The following is a 19797-nucleotide window of genomic DNA, read 5'->3' on the forward strand; positions in this document are numbered from 1 at the left end:
TAACCGATTAATCAATTAATTGACTTACCTTTCATGCATGTACAATGGCATAGAGCTGTGCAATACATATGGGATATAGGCCGGAGTGATTGGTGGCCAAGTCGACCTAAGAATGCCCAATCTTTCGTAATACATTTGTTCATCAATGGCCAGAGGTAGAGTTGGATAGGGCGCGTAAGGTGGATAACCGGCAACGTCCACCGGTACCGGTACAGGAGGTATTCTAAACAAATGTCTACTTAGCAAATAAAGTGAAATATATACGAGCTCATATATCTTACCTATCTTCGGGCCGGTAAGGCTGGAAGCCGCTTCTGCTGAGATCTGACAGGGTTGCGGAGGGCGGATAGCGATCCGATGCGTTAGAAATACTTAGACGTTCCGGCGGTCTAGCTGCAGTACTTGCCCCCGAAACATACGTAGGCACTTCGACCGACGAGGCGGTGGTTTTGGACTTCTCAGATATCGGTACGACAGCTGAAACAACAACAATAACATTTAACATACCATCATCACGACACATCAACCCTTAAGACTCAGAATTTGTTTTTACCTGGTTCTCTTGTTCGAAGGGCCTCAGATCCGGACTGGCTATTGGAGGAATGTTCACTGGATTGGGCCGGTACCGTGTTCTGGGCCAGATTTCTGAGGGCGGCGGCGAAGGATGTCGCCCCATATTGGGCGGCGGTACCTGGTCCGGGTCCCGGTACACTATGACCAGTCGTCAGACGTGGCTTCACGCTACCATTCGTAGACGCTGATATTTTCGGACTACTTAACACACCTGAAACAAGAATTAATTTTATTAATTGACCATATAACTTTAATTAAAAAAAAAAAAAAACTATTGTATTCATTCGAAATAAATTAGTAGAGTATAAAGACCGATTTGTCGTTCGACTGCAGCCCACGTCCCAGGCATCCCGCGTCCGTGACTCGTTTTGTCGCGTCCGTTCGTCTATGGCGACTGCCGGAAACCCGTGCGGAATTGTCACGACTTCCACACAGGGGACGGTATTAAATAAGTCCGAGGTGCGGAGGTTAGGGAAGTGCACCGGGGTTAACGCAAAGGCCGACGGGGGCGCTTAACTTCACCCCACCTCGCCAGACCCGCCACCCCTCCCACGTCCGCCACTTCCGAACTGAGCCATTCATTTTCCGACTCTCCCCCGAGCATCGACTCGAGGCTGTCGGGCCGTCGTCTTTTTTTTTCTCTCATCCTCTTGGGGTCTTGTTTACGTCTTAATACGATATTTTGGACACGGATTTGCCCTGATGGGATTCGTGGATGGACTATTAAATTTGTCTCACAACATGTTTTATTGTCCTGTTTATGGTCGCTTTTCCACTCGAGCAAATAAAATTTTAATTAACTTTTTATTTGGATTTAACAACAAAGCTTTCCTCCCGGCCAATGATAAAATTGGATGTCAACCATGAAACAAATTTATTCATGGGATTTGAATTAATTAAATCATTACATATTTTAATATATATTTATACCTGTAATATTATATTACAATTGTCGGTAGGTTTTTAACAAGGGCTCTTGAATAAAAATCAATTCATACCCTTAACAACTTTTTTACTACGAATCTCGATGACGCATTTCGAAAGCCATCTCATTAATCTCCAATGATAAAATTGGATGTCAACCATGAAACAAATTTATTCATGGATTTGAATTAATTAAATCATTACATATTTTAATATATATTTATACCTGTAATATTATAATACAATTGTCGGTAGGTTTTTAACAAGGGCTCTTGAATAAAAATCAATTCATACCCTTAACAACTTTTTTACTACGAATCTCGATGACGCATTTCGAAAGCCATCTCATTAATCTCAATTGACATTCGAGCAAACATGTAATTGTGTCCAATTGACCCAGACGAAAACATCTTCAGTCATAACCTTTGACGGAGTCTCCGGGAGCGCCGACACTTGACACTGTCTCATTCGCCTCAATTAAAACTATTAAGACGAAGCTAATTCATTGCGGCAATTTGTGGTGTGATTTTTATGAATTAATTGTCGCGTGTCGGGATAACAAAGTGAAGTGAATCTCGTATTTATCATAGTTTTATTGCTGTACCAATTTTTAGGCAGATAATATAGTTCCCTAAGTCTTCACAAGATACACCAGTCATACAATTAATTACTCGGGTTCAACGTGTTTCCAACATGACTGGAGGAAACGGGAACATGTGCAGCTTTCCCACAAACTAACCGTCAGACGTGCTCTCTCCCCCTCGGTATATTACACACCCACGCTTGCCTCCGTTCAAATACCTTCTGCCGGAAGAACGAAGGACAATAAATTTATGGGGAGCGGTGCCAAATTCCGCCCCTTGAGTCGACAAAGTCAATTGTGCAGCTTGCGCAGGGCTTCGTTCATTTCACCAGCACAATTATTATATTAGGGAGTAAAGACGTAACCAGATTTTTGCTTATAAATTCCAAATTAACTTTTGCGATTAAATTAAGCCCAGAAAATATATATTACTGTTTATACAGGATGGCTGCATTATGCGGGGCAGGGTGGCACACTAATGTGTGTGTGTGTTGGAGTAATTTGAAAATCGACCACTTAGACACGGTCGACTCCTCGTCTTCCCAACCCCCACCCGTGTGTGCATGCAAACACTCGCCGCCTCGGCCAATTAATTTCTAATTGTCAAATTTGCCCGTTTAATCCGTCCCCAGCGATTCGTCACACGTGCGGGGGTGTCGGTAAGCCAAAGGCCCGTCCCTTCGCCATTTCCCTCGGGACGAAAGCTTACGGACGTGTTAATCAGCGTGGAAAACGGGCCGCCGCCGTCTCTCTCTGCCACCCTCGGTCGGTCCGTTTAACTTATTCGGCCCTTCGCGCCGGGAAATTTATCGGTCTGTCGGCGCATCGCTCTTTTCCCGGAGATGTATTACAACGACGTAAAATCCATCCCCCCGCGGACGGACTGGTGGCGTGAAAACCCGCACATGTTTTTCCCGTGGCGGACGACCGACCGGTAAGCTAAAAAACTAATGGGTGTTGTTCGATGAAAGTTTAAAATGTGACCGTTTCACGAAGTTCTGTCGACTTAATTTCGGAATAATTTTGTTAATGTACTAGGTGTTAATTGATGCACTTTTGTAACTTTGTCAACTAAATCTTAATAAAGGGTGTATCATGTTTAATATAAGAAGTAATGAAATAAAATTACCTTACCCTAAAACATTTTACATAACCTTTTATGTCTTGGTGAAATGTCAATGTCAAAAACTGTCAGAACTTAACGTCATACCAGTCTAATTATTTTGCTCTTCCCATCTAATATTGTAAGTACCCCATTTTTATTTAATCATATTATTTTCCAAAAAGGTAGCATTAATGATCATATTAGTAACGTTTTACCCATATGGTTTCCAAATTCAGTTAGCTTCGTAAGTAATTTTGAGTGATTAAATATAGGTTATGCAGCCAACTCATAGTTGGAAAGAAATCAGGGAAGATACGAAGTTATAAGAAGAATTTTAAATTCATAGGACAGTATTTTGTTTAAATGTTCAATTATATCATAAATCTGAGTTTTTACTATCGAAGTTTCAGGTTATATTTAAAATTTATTTTTCAATTGAGGTGGCTTTGTATATTCAACTGATGTGTTTCTCAAGTTACCCAGATTCGAATTTGTCAATGTCTAAAAGTGTCGCTGTCAATTGTAGTCGTCGATTTTATTAACCAGTGTGAGCTGGCTCAATTGGTGAGCATATTTTGATTTGTTATCTCTTCTCATGGCTTCATTAATACATTTTCTATATTAGTTATTATAAATACCCTTTTTACATATTTAATTTATATACGTAAATGTATGAGTTTTAATAAATGAATGTCTTCAAAAGTAGTAGAATATGTACAATTACTTTACATAATGTAAATAATTCTTATAGAAACTCAGATTAAAGAAAAAATTTTTCCAATTTTATCTGATATGAAAATTTATCAAAACGCCAATAACAAAGAACTAGTGTGACGAGATTATTTCATACTGTCCTGGTTAATTGACCCTTTTTAATCTAATTATTATTGAAATAATGATCTTATTAAGATGTTCCATTTTATCCTTATGGTTTCTAAAATCACTTAGCTCCGTAATTGATTTTGAATGTAAGGGAAAATAAGAAATTGCCTGTTTCAAAATATTTTACAAATTAAATTTTAGATTCACAAGTTGAAAAAGTGTTTTTTACTTATTTGATTCGTTCACGTCATATTTCTTACTATCGAAATATCAGCTGTTTTAAAATTCAATTGATTAATCAAGTTACCTATGTTCGAATTTGTCAATGTCATAGAGTCGATGTCTATTTTCGTCCTTGATTTTACTGATTTACTCTTCAAAGATTTTAATTGGTGACCATACTTTGATTCGTTATCTTTTCTCACGTCTTCATTAAAACACATCATCTGTATTCATTACTGTAAGTACCCTTTTTACATGTTTATTTTGTAAATGTAAATGTAGGAGCTTTAATAAATGAACGACTTCAAAGGCAGTAAAATCTCCCTAAATGAGTGAATACAAATAATGGAATCTGATTAAACAAAAGGTTTCCCATGCAAATATAAAATTCTATCAATTTTTACATACATTGAAAAATTTATCACACACTGTTCTAGTTAATAAATCCTTTGAACCTGATATTGTAAGTACTCCGTTTTATTTAATATTCTTTTTTTACGATTTACCCCTACAGTTTCCAAAATCACTTAACATAGTACGTAAAAATTAAATTTCAAATTTAGAAGTTGGAAATCTATTTCATTATCATTTTGTTTTTTACCATGTAAACATCATCTTTTGTTTTAAACAACTGATGTATTTATCAACTTACCTATGTTCGAATTTGTCAATGTCATAAAGTTTTCCTGTCAATTTTAGTCGTCGGTTTTACTAAAAGCCGGTACACATTTGCTCTTCAAAGATTTTTATTAGTGACCATACTTTGATTTGTTCATTTCTCAGGGCATCTTTAATACATCATCTGTATTCATTACTGTAAGTACCCTTTTCACATATATATATATATACGTAAATATAGGAGTTTTAATACATGAATGACTTCAAAAGCAGAATCTCTCCAAATGAATGAATGAATGATATATAATATAAATAATTTTATACAAAATTAGATTTAACACAAGATTTCCCACGCAAGTATATAAATTCTACCAATCTTTTAACAGATTTGAAGTTTTATTAAACGTTAAACGTCGATAAAAGAAGAATTAGCGTCACGGGTTTACTTCATACTGTCCTAGTTAGTAAATCCTTTGAATCTGATATTGTAAATATCCCATTTTACTTAATAATCTTTTCTTACAAAATTCTAATATGAATGGATCGTATTAGTAGGTTATGATTTACCCTACGGTTTCCAAAATTACTTATCACGTAAAATTTAAATTTGTAAATCATGAGTTAGAAATTGTTGCTTATTTTATTTATTTACATCATGAATTTGTTTTTTACTATGGAAACATCAGCTCTTGTTTTAAAATTCTTTTTTAACTGAGGTGGCATTGTTTACTAGACTGATGTATTTGTCAAGTTACCTATGAATTTTGTTTTTTTTTACTATGGAAACAGTTTTTGTTTTAAAAATTTTTATCAACTTATGTTCGAAGTTGTCATAGTGTCGCTCACAATTTTAATCGTCGGTTTTACTGAAAGCCGGTCCATATTTGCTCTTCAAAAATTTTAATTGGTGACCATACTTTGATTGGTTGTCTTGTCTCGCGGCTTATTAACTGTGTTCATTACTGTAAGTACTCTTTTTATATATTTAGTTTTTAATAATACAAATATACCAGTTTTAACAAATGAATGAGTTCAAAGGCGGTAGAACTCTCTCAAATGAATGAATGATATAAATTATTTTTATACAAAATTAAACACGAGGGAAGTTGGAAATTGTTTTTTGTTTAACTGATTCGTTTACATCATGAATTTTGTTTTTTACTATGGAAACATCACCTTTTGTTTTAAAATTCTTTTTCAACTGAGGTGGCATTGTTTATTCAATTGATGTATTTGACAAGTTACCTATGAATTTTGTTTTTTTACTATAGAAACAGCTTTGTTTTTAAAATTTTTACCAACTTATGTTCAAAGTTGTCACAGTGTCGCTCACAATTTTAGTCGTGGGTTTTATTGAAAGCCAGAGTGCACATTTGCTCTTCAAAGATTTTAATTGGTGACCATACTTTGATTTGTTGTCTTTTCTCGCGGCTTATTAACTGTGCTCTCATTACTGTAAGTACTCTTTTTATAATATTTAGTTTTTATACGCAAATATACCAGTTTTAATAAATGAATAAGTAGAATCCCCTCAAATGAATGAATGATATAAATAATTTTTATACAAAATTAAACAAGGCAAGTTGGAAATTTTTTGTTTAATTGATTCGTTTTACATGATGAATTGATTTTTACTATGGAAACATCACCTTTTGTTTTAAAATTCTTTTTCAACTGAGGTGGCATTGTTTATTAAATTGATGTATTTATAAAGTTACATATGAATTTTGTTTTTTTACTATGGAAACAGCTTTTGTTTTAAAATTTTTTATCAACTTATGATCGAAGTTGTCATAGTGTCGCTCACAATTTTAGTCGTCGGTTTTACTGAAAGCCAGAGTGCACATTTGCTCTTCAAAGATTTTAATTGGTGACCATACTTTGATTTGTTGTCTTTTCTCGCGGCTTATTAACTGTGCTCATTACTGTAAGTACTCTTTTTATAATATTTAGTTTTTATATGCAAATATACCAGTTTTAATAAATGAATGAGTTTAAAGGCAGTAGAATCCCCTCAAATGAATGAATGATATAATTTTTATACAAAATTAAACACAGGTAAATTGGAAATTGTTTTTTTAGTTGAATCGTTTACATCATGAATTTGTTTTATTCTATGGAAACATCAGCTCTTGTTTTAAAATTCTTTTTTAACTGAGGTGGCATTGTTTATTCAACTGATGTATTTGTCAAGTTACCTATGAATTTTGTTTTTTTACTATGGAAACAGCTTTTGTTTTAAAATTTTTTATCAACTTATGTTCGAAGTTGTCATAGTGTCGCTCACAATTTTAGTCGTCGGTTTTACTGAAAGCCAGAGTGCACATTTGCTCTTCAAAGATTTTAATTGATGACCATACTTTGATTTGTTGTCTTTTCTCATGATTCATTAGCTGTGTTCTTTACTGTGAGTACTCTTTTTATATATTTAGTTTATATATGCAAATACACACCAGTTTTAATAAATGAATGAGTTTCAAAGGCAGTAGAATCCCCTCAAATGAATGAATGATATAAATAATTTTTATACAAAATTAAACACAAGGCAAGTTGGAAATTGTTCTTTGTTTAATTGATTCGTTTACATTATGAATTTGTTTCTTACTATGGAAACATCACCTTTTATTTTAATTTTTTTTTCAACTGAGATGGCATTGTTTATGCGACTGATGTATTTGTCAAGTTACCTATGAATTTTGTTTTTTTACTATGGAAACATCTTTTGTTTTAAAATTTTTTATCAACTTATGTTCGAAGTTGTCATAGTGTCGCTCACAATTTAAGTCGTCGGTTTTACTGAAAGCCAGTGCACATTTGCTCTTCAAAGATTTTAATTGGTGATTACTATTACTTTGATTTGTTGTCTTTTCTCGCGGCTTATTAACTGTGTTCATTACTGTAAGTACTCTTTTTATATATTTAGTTTTTACATGCAAATATACCAGTTTTAATAAATGAATGAGTTCAAAGGCAGTAGAATCCCCTCAAATAAATGTATTATATAAATAATTTTTATACAAAATTAAACACAAGGCAAGTTGGAAATTGTTTTTTGTTTAATTGATTCGTTTACATTATGAATTTGTTTTTTACTATGGAAACATCACCTTTTATTTTAATTTTTTTTTCAACTGAGGTGGCATTGTTTATGCGACTGATGTATTTGTCAAGTTACTTATGAATTTTGTTTTTTTACTATGGAAACATCTTTTGTTTTAAAATTTTTTATCAACTTATGTTCGAAGTTGTCATAGTGCCGCTCACAATTTTAGTTGTCGGTTTTACTGAAATCCAGTGAACATTTGCTCTTCAAAGATTTTAATTGGTGACCACATTTTGATTTGTTGTCTTTTCTCACGATTCATTAGCTGTGTTCTTTACTGTGAGTACTCTTTTTATATATTTAGTTTATATATGCAAACACACACCAGTTTTAATAAATGAATGAGTTTTAAGGCAGTAGAAGGTCCTCAACTGACTGAATGATATATCTTTAGACAAGTAGTTATTTAATTTTTATTTCAAAATTATAATACAATTTACTATCAAAATATCAACTTGTTTTAAAATTTATTTTCTAATTGAGGTGGTGTTGTATATTCATCTGATGTGCTTATAAAGTTACATAAGTTTGTCAACGATATAGTGTCAGTATCGGAGGTCAGAAAAAACTAGTGTTACTGCCCGGCTTCATAGCGTCTTAATTAATTTGTTCGTAAGTACACATTTTATTTAATAACCCTACCAATATGCGAAATGATTATAACGTATCAAGCCGAACCATCCAAAATAGCGATAAAAAAACAAGAATATCCATGAAAACATAAAAACAAGTAACCGTAATCCGCCTTCGTGACCGGATATATATCAAACGAGGATCTAGTCGAATCCCCTTCTTTGAACAGCCCGACCTCCCCCATCCACGGATCGTTTTTACCCCCGTTTACTCGTGCAAATTCCGTAAACCGAGACCGCTTCCGCCCGAACGTGTGGGCTTTCCTCGCGCCACAAAACGCGACGGCGTGCCCCAAGCCGCGACTCGCGGTTACACGAGCCTCAAGCCCGAAAAAACATTTTTCACGCCGCGTCGTCGTCAACGTGTGCCGCCGCAGGAAACGTCCGGACCCGTTCCAACTTCGAATCGACCGCCCCCGCACACGCCAGTGCCGTACCACACACACACACACAAAAATGCGATTCGATCACGTTGTCGCGATTTGTTTGTTGGCGGTGAATCGTTCGCGTGATCGATACACGACGGTGGTCACACGGAAGTCCTGCGGCACACGGCCGATTCAAAATTCATGAGTGTCGCACGGCGGGCGGCGTTTCCCTCTCGTGTCGACGTTTCCGTGCGGAATCGATGACGTCGAGGGGGAGACCACCCCGACCGTGAGGCGGCGATCCATCAAATATTCATTTTATTTGCCTCCCGAACGGACGGACGTGTCTTACGGATACGCGATCCGATGCACATCCCCCGACCGACTTGACATACCGATTTCCTTCGTTGCCCCCTCTTGAGCTGTCTCGGGTTGTTTTCGAAGCCTTTTCGACGACGTTTCAATCGAAAATACGGAGTCAGGCTAAATCACCGAATAATTTTAATACTCTAGCATTAAACAATTGGTCACCACCATTGTTATACGTTAATATATTTAACTTTCTTCATAGTAAATAATTAGTATAAATTTACTAGGGAAGTTTAATTAATTAGTTTATATTTTATTTTGTACCTTAGAACTGAAAAACTGAGTAGAAAAATTTTAATTTTTGTTTTATTCTTTGCTTTATTATTTGTTTATTTATTAATTTTACAAAGATTCTTGTGAGCAGTTGAAAAATTTTGAATAATTTATGTAAATTTTAAGCAAATTAATAATTAGTTGAGTTCCAAAATATGTTGAAATTAATATTAAACAACATTTAAGAGAAAAATTCCTATTAATACAAAAACAATTACAAAATCCAGAGGGATAATCGACCCCGAAAATTATATTCCCAGCGGTGGCATTCGTTCCGGAGGCAAATCCGTCGGTTAAACCGCCTGCGGAAACAAAGAGCGCGACAAAATCGGTCCGAAATCCCTCTCAGGTGTCCGGGTGAGGGGGTCGGTGGCAGGGGGTTGTTTTATGAATGCGCGTTGCATACGTGACGGGGGCACGAAACGCGTGAACGCCAGAACAAAAACAAAACAAAACAAAAACGGCAAACACACAAAGCCGAGAACCACAAACACAGAGAAACGCACCTCCCCCAAAATCGCCGTACGGATGATCCCTGGTCCCGTAATAGGGATGCGGATGCTGCAAACTGCCCAACTGAGCGGCGTGAGCGAGCGGAAACTTGAAATCCATACTCGTGAACGACGACAACAATGACAAACCACGACGACGACGACGACGACGACGGGGCACAAACACAACCGACGAGAACACCACGAGAACTGCCTGCCGTACGGCCACGCACCCGAATTGCGGTCTCCTCGCAGGACCGTTCCTGCCTGCCTGCCTGTCTGTGCCGGCGACGCGCACCGCTCGTACGTCACGGACGTAACTGCGGAAGATTCGGCCGACGGGATCGGGTTGTGTTTTGGGCGTGTGTACGTGTGTGGGGTGATTGTCGGTCGCCCGCAAAAAGGCGTTTATCGACAGGCGCTAGTCGTCGGGGGCGCGCGGGCGGGGGTGGCTCACTCCGGCGAACGCGCGCTCCATCACCCTACCACTCTGCTACTGTGAAAGGCCGTCGCCGCCGCCACCGCCACCGCCGCCGCCGTCTGCGATGGTTGATTGCAAGAGTTCGGGGGGCGCGCAATGCGATGCCGGGAATGACGGGGTGATCAACGGGGGCCTACGCTCGCTCCGTCGACAGACCGCCCACGGATGGTTTTCAGGTGGTGACCAAGTCGCGTTCAAAAGCCGGAAAATCAACTCGCTTATCCGTGCAAATAGCACTCGGGACTGGTCTATTTATTTCCCTTATTAATTTTATTGCCACATTCTGGTTTAATTTAATTTATTTGTCACATAGTTTTGGTGATTATTTTAACATAGAATTTTAGAGGTTTTGGGCACACCTTTTAGTGGTTTTGTTAATTGTTTTGATTATTAACGTACTGAAAAATTTAATTCGAAACAAGTACTGTTTTGTATTTTTTTTTTTCAATTTCAATTAACTTTTAACTTCTATTATGTTTTATACATATTATTAAGAGGACATAATTTATATTTTTTTATCTTAGATTTCACTGTTTCTTAAATTTTTATAAGGTTAATATTTTATTTTTTTTTTTTTTTTGATTACAAAGCTGAAATATTAAAAAAATTTTATTAAATTTTATATATGTCTTGTACAGTTTCTTTTATTTTTAATATTTATAACAATTGCTAAAATTCAATCAATCTAAACATTTGATAGACTAAATTGAATTGATTCATTTTAATTTTTATATTGTTTTATGCATTTTTAGGAAGACAGATGTTGTATTTTTATATTATATTTAATTGTTTCTTTAATTTTTTTTCGATTTCCATTCCTCCAATTATCAAATTTGTTTAACATTTATTATTTGTTTATTTTAAATTTTTATAAGGTTAAGGTCTAATTTCTTCATATTTTTTAGATTATAAAGTTAAAATTTTAGAAATTTTTATTAAATTTTATAAATGTTTTGTACAGTTTTTGTTATTTTTAATATTTATAACAATTGCTAAAATGCAATCAATCTAAACATTTGATAAACTAAACTGAATTCCATTTTAATTTTTATATTGTTTCATGTATTTTTAGGAAGACAGTATTTGTATTTTTATATTATATTTAATTGTTTCTTTAATTTTTTTCAATTTCCATTCCTCCAATTATCAAATTTGTTTAAAATTCATTATTTATTTTAAATTTTTATAAGGTTAAGGTCTAATTTCTTTATATTTTTTAGATAAAGCTGAAATTTTAGAATTTTTCCAATAAATTTATTTTATAGTTTATTTTAAATAAGTTTTAATTAATTTCTGCTAAAATTGTTCAACTCAACATTTATTAAACTAAAGTGGATTAATTCATTTCAATTTTTATATACAGGAAAATAAAAATTATATTTTTTTTATTAGTTACATTGTTTCTTCAATTTTTCCAATTTCTATTCTTTAAATCATCAGATTTATTCAAAAATATATTTTATTTTAGATTAATTATAATATATATTTTATTTTTGGTTTAATTCTTTTTTGAATATAATTAGACTAAATTGAAATTGTATTTAAATTAAAAAATGTTGTATTAATTATGTTGTTAAATTGAAGTCATGTCTTCTAAAATTTTTAGTTCCCATTTTATTCATTATTTCATTTAAACAACAAGTCTAATCGTTCTTATTTCTTTGTTATCGTCTCAGACTTCTTGAAATTACAAAATGTCACACTAACAGTGTGAACGCCGAATTCACTTGATCTCATCAATTAGTATCGGACCAATTAAGACAAATAAATAAATAACGCCAGATCAATTAGCCACGCATTTTGCCTTGACCCGTTCTGAACCGGTAATGGTCGTTGGGCCCGCGATGAGGGGCGGCGCACAGTCCGGGAACTCGTTGCGATTCATTCGGGGGGATTATGTGTCTACACGTTCCGGGATGCCGTTGGCGCGCCGCCGCCGCCACCCTCACACCCCGTCCACGAGCGAAGAATTATTAGACATCTCGAGTTCCGGCGCGCCGCCGACCGGCTTTCTACCGCCACCGCTGCTTATTATTAATAGGTCGACCGCAGGGCCACCGCCGCCGACGCCGTTAACGGCCGAGAGGAGGAATCAATCGGAAGTGATTCATGGGGATCGCGTGAACGGGTCCCGCGGGGCACTACCGTCGGTGGCACTTTCCGTTGGCTCGGTGCAAAAAGCTAAATTGCCAGAGCTTCTCCGAGAATTTCATATTGACGAATTTAATGACTTTCTCAAAATTCTATAATAATTTTGTTAGAAATATTATATTAATAAACGAATCCCATGATACGAATGTTAGTGTCGGAAATACTTTTTATTTTTCAACGACTCTTCGGCCACTGAAAGCTCGGCAGACTAGAAAATTTCACCCCTCCACCGTTCGCGATCATTAAAACAGTCGGCTGCCGTTTTATAATTCCTCGCGGGGCAGAACCCGGCGGGCGTGTATATTTGTAGCGCCTAATTTAATTGTCAACATTGCGTGCGACGGTGGCGGCGATTGTGAGAACCGATGGCGACGTCCTTATATCAATGAGCGTCGTTTAAAATGAGGAAAATTGAACTCAATATTACTGAAATAGATAATATAGTAATTTGACGTAATACTAACATTCAATCAGTCACTAGAATTGATTTACTGCGTATGAAAATGAGGTCCAATCCGAAATTTATTTTAATTTTTTATAATAAATTTCCCCTGACACCCTCAATATTTAGACTTGTGGGAGATGACAATACTATATACACGGGTTTTAAGCTATTAAGCATTTTAATTACCATCTAAATAACCTTTGATGCTCATGGTTAAATGTATAGGGCAGAATAATATACCAAATACGTTCCAAAGGCAATGATTTGATTCTTAACTAGAATAAAATTACCATCGTTTATTTATTATAGAACCATTTGAGAAAGGTACACATGACAATAATAATAAAACTAAAATATTATTGCATTTTTAAGTCATCAAGATGAGAACAATGAGCAAACAACAACAGCTGGAAACTATGGCCACTGATAAGGTCATTAAAAAACGTGAAGGGCGTGAAGCTCCAAAGAAACAAGATGGAGCCAGCAAAGTGCCAGGACAAGCAATAGCAAAACAAGAAACACAAGAAAAGGATGAAACTATCCCGGAAGGCAACCAAAACAGGCAACCGAAAATACATGAAGTCGTCCAGATTGATGAGAATGATCGCAGCAAGCTGCCTATTTTGATTATTCGCACACAGTTAAGATTAAGGCGTGCACTTAATGATATTGATGGATCAGCTTTCTTGCACCCGGACCTATGTAAGTTATATTAATTTGAACTGCATATGGTATAATAACCATCAACCGTTTATTACGTTTCTGATCATTACGTGATTTTTGATTTGGTTATACTCAGGATCAATTACTATACATTATACTTTAAAAATAATATTCAAAAGAAGATAAATTTTGGTGTGTATATAATCTACATACTCAAATCAAAAGAAGAAAAATACTTCTTTTATAATTCAGTTAATAAAAGAACACATCATAAAGCACATTGGTCTGAACTTAATATTAAAATAATTAATTATAATTGACTCTAAATAATTTTTATGTAAGTAATATTATGTATAGATTTTACAATTCTTAAAAGTTTTTATTTAATTATCATTTTGTATAAATCAACAAGTACTGCAGCTGTCAAAACTAGCAGTCATCCATTACTGTATCCAGCTTTGTTCATAGTTTAGTTATAAATCTGCAATTTGTTTTAGGGCACATTTCTAAGTTAATAATGTACAGGCAAAGGTCCAGCAGATGTCTTTCATATATTTTACTATTATTCAGTAACTATAGCAACCATTATATTCTCGGGAAATTAAACATTCCGAATAAATTCATACAAATTCAATTAGGCATATATAGAACGTGCTGGTCAGTTAAATTTCAATTAAATCATAATTAGAATGTATACATACCACTAGATTCAGTCTTTGATGTAGGTTTACGATCCACTATTTTCGGAGAACAGTTCTTCCTTGTCGGTTTAGTTAAATACGTAGTGGGTACCTGTAAAAATACTTCGTCATGAACTGATCTGATCATTTTTTCGCAATTCTTACCGCCTTGTCGCTGCGTAGACCGCTGGGCAACCTCCCAATAGCCGCCTCCGGACTGTCCTCAGGAGGCGGTGGTTGTAATATCCAATTGTATTGTCTCTTGTCCAGGGGAAGCCCCCACCGTTCATATTCTAAACTCTGCGTCCTCAGAGTCTCGTAGCAGTCCAGACAAACCACCGAATAGTCTCCATTTTCCAGCAGCAACGAGTTATCGGGCTGAGGATGAAATCGAAGGAACGGAAAGTCCTGAGACAACAGGAACATCGGTGTTAGTGTAATTACACGAGTACATCATTAGTAGTTTACCTTAACCGGCAACGCCCGCACCCTCTTTCGATACGTAGTGACTCCGCAAACGTAGCAGGCGTAGTCGTGCATGTTGTACTTGCGCCTGTCGGCCGGCTTGGGTGGGTTCTGGCTCTCGTACTTGCGCCACTGGTTCACCAGACTGTGGTAGCAGAAGGTGCACACCAACGCTGAGCCGTCTTCGCGCAGCTGTTCCGCATTCGGCGGGCTGTGGTGTTGTCTCAGGTCCGGAAAATAGGGGGCGTTCCTCCCTAAAACATTAAAATTGTTAGTACTCAGTAAATCGCAGTGTCTTAAACGCTTTATTTACCTTGGGGCCGGCTGTACACCACTCTGGCCAACGTCAGTTCCGAGTGTAGGCCGCACAGGAAGCAGTAGATGCTGCTGCCCGGCGTGCTGGCCAACGATCTGTCGTTCGAGTTTGGCAGTTGTCCCGTGTCGCCGTTCATGGCAGATGGATCGGGAATGGGCACGTCATACCTTAAAATAAAATATGTAATTAATTATTTGGTTCAAGTTCTGACGTACACACTTTGGATTTGAAACTTCAAATGGTTATTTGTTTTCTTTAATTTCTATGTAATACTACAATTTATCAGTGTTTTTCAAGGTTTTACATAATCTCTTGTTACCTATTATAATTATCTTTGAAAAAAGTAAAAAAGTATGTATTTTTTTTTGAAAATTTAATCACTTTTTCTCAAATCTGTATTTTTGAAGTTGATTTCTCAAAAATCAAAAGTTAAAACTCCCTGTAACCACCCCTTAAATTAAGAAAGAATATTCAGGGTGATTCACTTAACAGATTAGAGATTTACAGAGTTCCACCCTGAAACTTTGGATGTGGTCATTGCCTTTTTTCTAAAAATATTTTCATGCACTTTAGGTTAAACTGGTAGTGACAGTATTTCTTTTTTTTTCAAGTGGAATCTTTCAAATATTATTGAATATTTGAATTCTATGTAAAAATCTGCACCTATTTTTTTTTAAACCATTTTTCTATACTTCCAATAAATTCTTCAAATTGTTTTATTACTACTTCAAATGTCAATAACTTATTTCAAATAAAAACACTAAAATTTGCTCAGAATCTTTGAAAAAAGTAAAAATATATGTACTTTCTTTGAAAATTTAATCACTTTCTCAAATCTGTATTTTTGAAGATGGAGTTGATTTCTCAAAAATCAAAAGTAAAACTCGTGGTCGTGGTCATTGCCTTTTTTCTAAAAATATTTTCATGTAATTTGGGTTCACTATTGGTAGTGACAGTATTTCTGTTTTTTTTTTTCAAGTGGAATCTTTCAAATTTTATTGAATATTTGAATTCTATGTAAAAATCTGCACCATTTTATTTTAAACCATTTTTCTATACTTCCAATAAATAAAATTTTTCATTTACTTTTTTATTACTTCAAATGTCAATAACTTTCTTATTTCAAATGAAAATACTAAAATTTGCACAGAAATTCACTTAGAAATTAATTTTCTGTTTTTATATATTCATATTCTACATATTCTATATTTAAACTGAATATTAACAAATTAATCCTGAGTAAACTTGTAAAAAATTGAAACTATAAGAAGTAAGGTGAAATACTTAACACCCTGTATTAATATTTTGGAATATTAGTGTCTCCTGATAGAATACACTTATGTTAACGTATATACCAAGAATGAACTTTTGAACCCTTCATTTGACTGTAATACAGACATATTTATTATTTGATCAGTCCATATGACATTTTTTGAAAAAATTAAATATGTCGAAAACAAACTAAAGTAGGAAATCGATTCAAGATGCAATTGGTTCAGAATTTTACACCAATATACAATATTTGTAGGGTTCCACCTGCAACACAAAATTAAGGTCACTTGGTGCCCTTTTTAGTTTTCAATTGAATCGGTTAGGTGAATCCCCCGAATTGGGTAGGTGCGTATTCTCCAAAACATGTGTCAAAATAACGTAGTGACTGTGAGGGAGCACACACAAAAGCAGAACTGAAAGTATGTACCTTCTTCGTTCTAACGGCACACGCTCCGCCTCCAGGGTGTCCCACTGCTGCGCCAAATGGTTGACGCAGCGCGTGCAGCACAGCACGCGACCCTGCGAATCCATGCAGATGTTCTCCGAGTGGTGGGTGACGGTGCGCAGACAGGGAAAGTGCATGGCGTGCGAGTTCATGCCCTCCGACGATGTGCTCACCCATTCCATCTGGGTGCGGTTGTAGAGGCCGGCGCACACGTAGCATCGGTAGCTCTGCGATCCCGATTGCCCGTTCACGTCCGGCGGCGACGTCGTACGCGACGGCAGGCTCGGCTGTAACCAATCAAATCACCCTTCATTATTTAACCGGTCCAAACAACCAATTGCATGCGCCACATTGGTATCAGTTACGAAAAAAATAATAACTTATTTGTCACAACATGTCAAAATAATTCTGTTGTTGCGGCCAGTGTTTACTGTAAAAATGGTAACGCATGAAAATATTGTCGAAATCATTTAAAACATGAACCCGACGTGACCTCTTGTGCGGTTACTCATGGAAAATTTCCTGCGATGATGATACCCGGTCCAAAATCGAAATAACATGACCATAAATAATTTTTCAATAGATCTCGATAATCGTCGAACTGCCTCAATAGAACCTAAATAAGCACAAAAGTGACCCAATTGGTAGCGATGCCCCCGAAACCCAGTACTACTTTTTTAATCGTAAGGTCGAATGCAGAACACACAGTAGTACTGCGCGTCTTCGAAATTACAGAAGACCGTGTCTCGTTACGAATTTCGGTGTCGAGGGGTTATCGTCATTTTTGCCACGGACGACCTCAAGCCAAGTGATCCGTCGGTAAACAAATAACTTGACCTGTCGTTGGGTCAAAATACGGTGCTTTTGGATTTACTTATTTACACAATTTAGTGTGTTTGAAAATTAATGGAAACTAAGGAGGAAAAACGCTTAGCTAATCATTCAATATGTGTACATTAATCGAGGATATGAACAATAAAACTGTTTACGTAGTTGTGCATTCGTGACATTTTTCAAACTCATTAATAGGATCAAAGGAGTCAATTAATTTGAACTATTAAACTAGAATATTTCAGTTATTTTCACATTTAATTGCAAAGCTAAATGGATTTGATTGAAGGAACTATGAAACGTTAGCAAATCAGTAATCGGCAAACTAAATATTGACTTAGATAAGTAAAAGTATGTGCACTGACGGAAGCAACATTTAATTTGGATATTGACTAACGTTCATTACAAAGTATTTGTGTTTACTTATTAATCAACTTTATCTGACAATTTATCTTACGCCACTCATCATTTTGTTTCAGAGTTCCAGGCAAAATATCACTTTTTCTGGAAACAACTAATCGCACGTTACTTCCTTCACAGATATCCAGCGCAAAAAAGAGGTTTTGGAATCGCAAAACATGAAATTTAAGGCGATCGCTTCGGAGACTGACAACATGCTTGACCAATTGCGTGACATGTGCACCAACTGCATGACGAAGAAAATGAGGCGTCAACGTCACGAGTATCGTGAAAAATTCATAGAGATGAAGAAGTCTGCCTTGGAGGAATCGAGGAAGATAGAAAAACTATTGAAGAACGTAAACATCTTTAACTATTTGAGTCGATTATTGTTTAAGTTCTTAATTTTTAGAATAAGCATTTCGAAAACATGCTGGAAAAAGCAAAGCAGAGGAAGATATACCGCGCTGAATTTAAAATTGGAAGTTAAAAATTATCGCTGATCAGTGATCAATTTAATGATAAAATTTGATGTATTATCCAGGGATGAGTGACAAAAAAGTCGTTTAATTTCAGTTTTACGTACGGCCGTCTCAAAATTCAAGTTGTACCCCTTTCGTAATTAGTTTTCGGAGCCACCAACTAAGTCCACATTGTCATTAATAACCGCTTCAACATTTTTATAGTGTTGTGAACATTAGTAATATGTAAGTTATAGATTCTTAGGCTCTATACTTTTTACATTTATGACTGATGTTCACCTGTTCGTTTATTATGTTGTTTAAATAAATGCTTTCCATGTAGTTTTGTTTTTATGGTAAATTACAATGATCAAAAGTACTGTACCAAATTACTACATTTAAGCAACCACAACACCAGGAGTTCTCAAAACAATCACTTTAATCATTAATATATAACACTCATCCACCTTTTTATAATAGACACTTTTAATCACAAAACAATAATGGATACATTCTGAGATCAACCAAAATCATCACTGACATCCCGTCGGACTAACCTTGAGATTCACTCGGCTCTCCAATGCAGCCTGCTTCTTCTTCCCGGTAATGATGGCCGGATTGATCTCGTACGGTTTGTAGCGTATATCACTGCCCGCACTGTTCGCCGGCGATTTCACCGTGCTGGGCCGCGACGTGTTGCTGTGGTGGTACTGTACGTCGGTCACAGACACGTGGTTGTTGACAATCATGCTGGGATCGCCGCCGAACACCTGATGCTTCTGCGGTATCGACTTGTAGCATATAGAGCACACCTGCACCATGCCCTGCGGACTGATGGGGCTGGCGCCCGGCGGCGGCTTCAGCGTCTGTATGTACGGGAAGTAGGGCTCCTTCTCCGAGTTCGGGCAGCAGTACAGCAGACGTATGCTGCTGGACGGGTACTCCAGGGCGCACGTGTAGCAGATGAACGTGGTGGTGTCCAGCGTGGAGCTTTGGCGTTTGCGCAGTGTATAGTTGCGTTCGGGGTGCGGCACACCTTGAGCCTAAACATAATTTTGATGCGTTAATTCGCTGACGGGCACAGGAAGTGCGGTTCGTTCGTTAC

General features: G+C 36.3%; 2 protein-coding genes across 14 annotated transcripts in view; one reads left to right on the forward strand and one right to left on the reverse strand.

The window, feature by feature from the left end:
* The window catches only part of LOC109604958 (uncharacterized), a 53258-nt gene that overhangs the window by 763 nt on the left and 32698 nt on the right, over positions 1 to 19797 (reverse strand). For 5 of the 6 annotated variants that reach the window (XM_020021512.2, XM_020021543.2, XM_020021527.2 and 2 more), the window contains 9 exons: positions 19250 to 19735; positions 16984 to 17288; positions 15282 to 15451; positions 14972 to 15222; positions 14669 to 14911; positions 14525 to 14615; positions 554 to 784; positions 282 to 477; positions 29 to 235 (listed from right to left, as the gene is read on the reverse strand). In XM_020021512.2, coding sequence (XP_019877071.2) covers positions 29 to 235; positions 282 to 477; positions 554 to 784; positions 14525 to 14615; positions 14669 to 14911; positions 14972 to 15222; positions 15282 to 15451; positions 16984 to 17288; positions 19250 to 19735 — 2180 coding nt within the window. The remainder of the gene's footprint in view (positions 1 to 28; positions 236 to 281; positions 478 to 553; positions 785 to 14524; positions 14616 to 14668; positions 14912 to 14971; positions 15223 to 15281; positions 15452 to 16983; positions 17289 to 19249; positions 19736 to 19797) is intronic. The other variant, XM_020021519.2, reaches the window with a different exon arrangement.
* On the forward strand, positions 4401 to 19034 carry LOC109605001 (uncharacterized). 8 transcript variants are annotated; one of them, XM_049961848.1, is made up of 4 exons: positions 4401 to 4467; positions 13533 to 13862; positions 18373 to 18590; positions 18644 to 19034. In XM_049961848.1, exons 2-4 carry the CDS (start codon positions 13541 to 13543, stop codon positions 18719 to 18721), a joined length of 618 nt encoding a protein of 205 aa, XP_049817805.1. In that variant the 5' UTR covers positions 4401 to 4467; positions 13533 to 13540; the 3' UTR covers positions 18722 to 19034. The 8 variants fall into 8 exon arrangements, with proteins under 8 accessions (XP_049817805.1, XP_019877138.1, XP_019877144.1 ...); XM_020021579.2 differs by lacking the exon at positions 4401 to 4467 and adding an exon at positions 4918 to 5045; XM_020021585.2 differs by lacking the exon at positions 4401 to 4467 and adding an exon at positions 5678 to 5811.

The sequence above is a fragment of the Aethina tumida genome, chromosome 1 (genome assembly GCF_024364675.1).
Source record: "Aethina tumida isolate Nest 87 chromosome 1, icAetTumi1.1, whole genome shotgun sequence".
NCBI lineage: Eukaryota > Metazoa > Arthropoda > Insecta > Coleoptera > Nitidulidae > Aethina > Aethina tumida.

Coding starts and splice junctions, on each gene's coding strand:
- LOC109605001 (XM_049961848.1), top strand. CDS start 13,541: ATGAGAACAATGAGCAAACAACAACAGCTGGAAACTATGGCCACTGAT. Junction 13,863..18,372: donor TTTCTTGCACCCGGACCTAT/GTAAGTTATATT, acceptor CTTCCTTCACAG/ATATCCAGCGCAAAAAAGAG. Junction 18,591..18,643: donor TAGAAAAACTATTGAAGAAC/GTAAACATCTTT, acceptor CTTAATTTTTAG/AATAAGCATTTCGAAAACAT.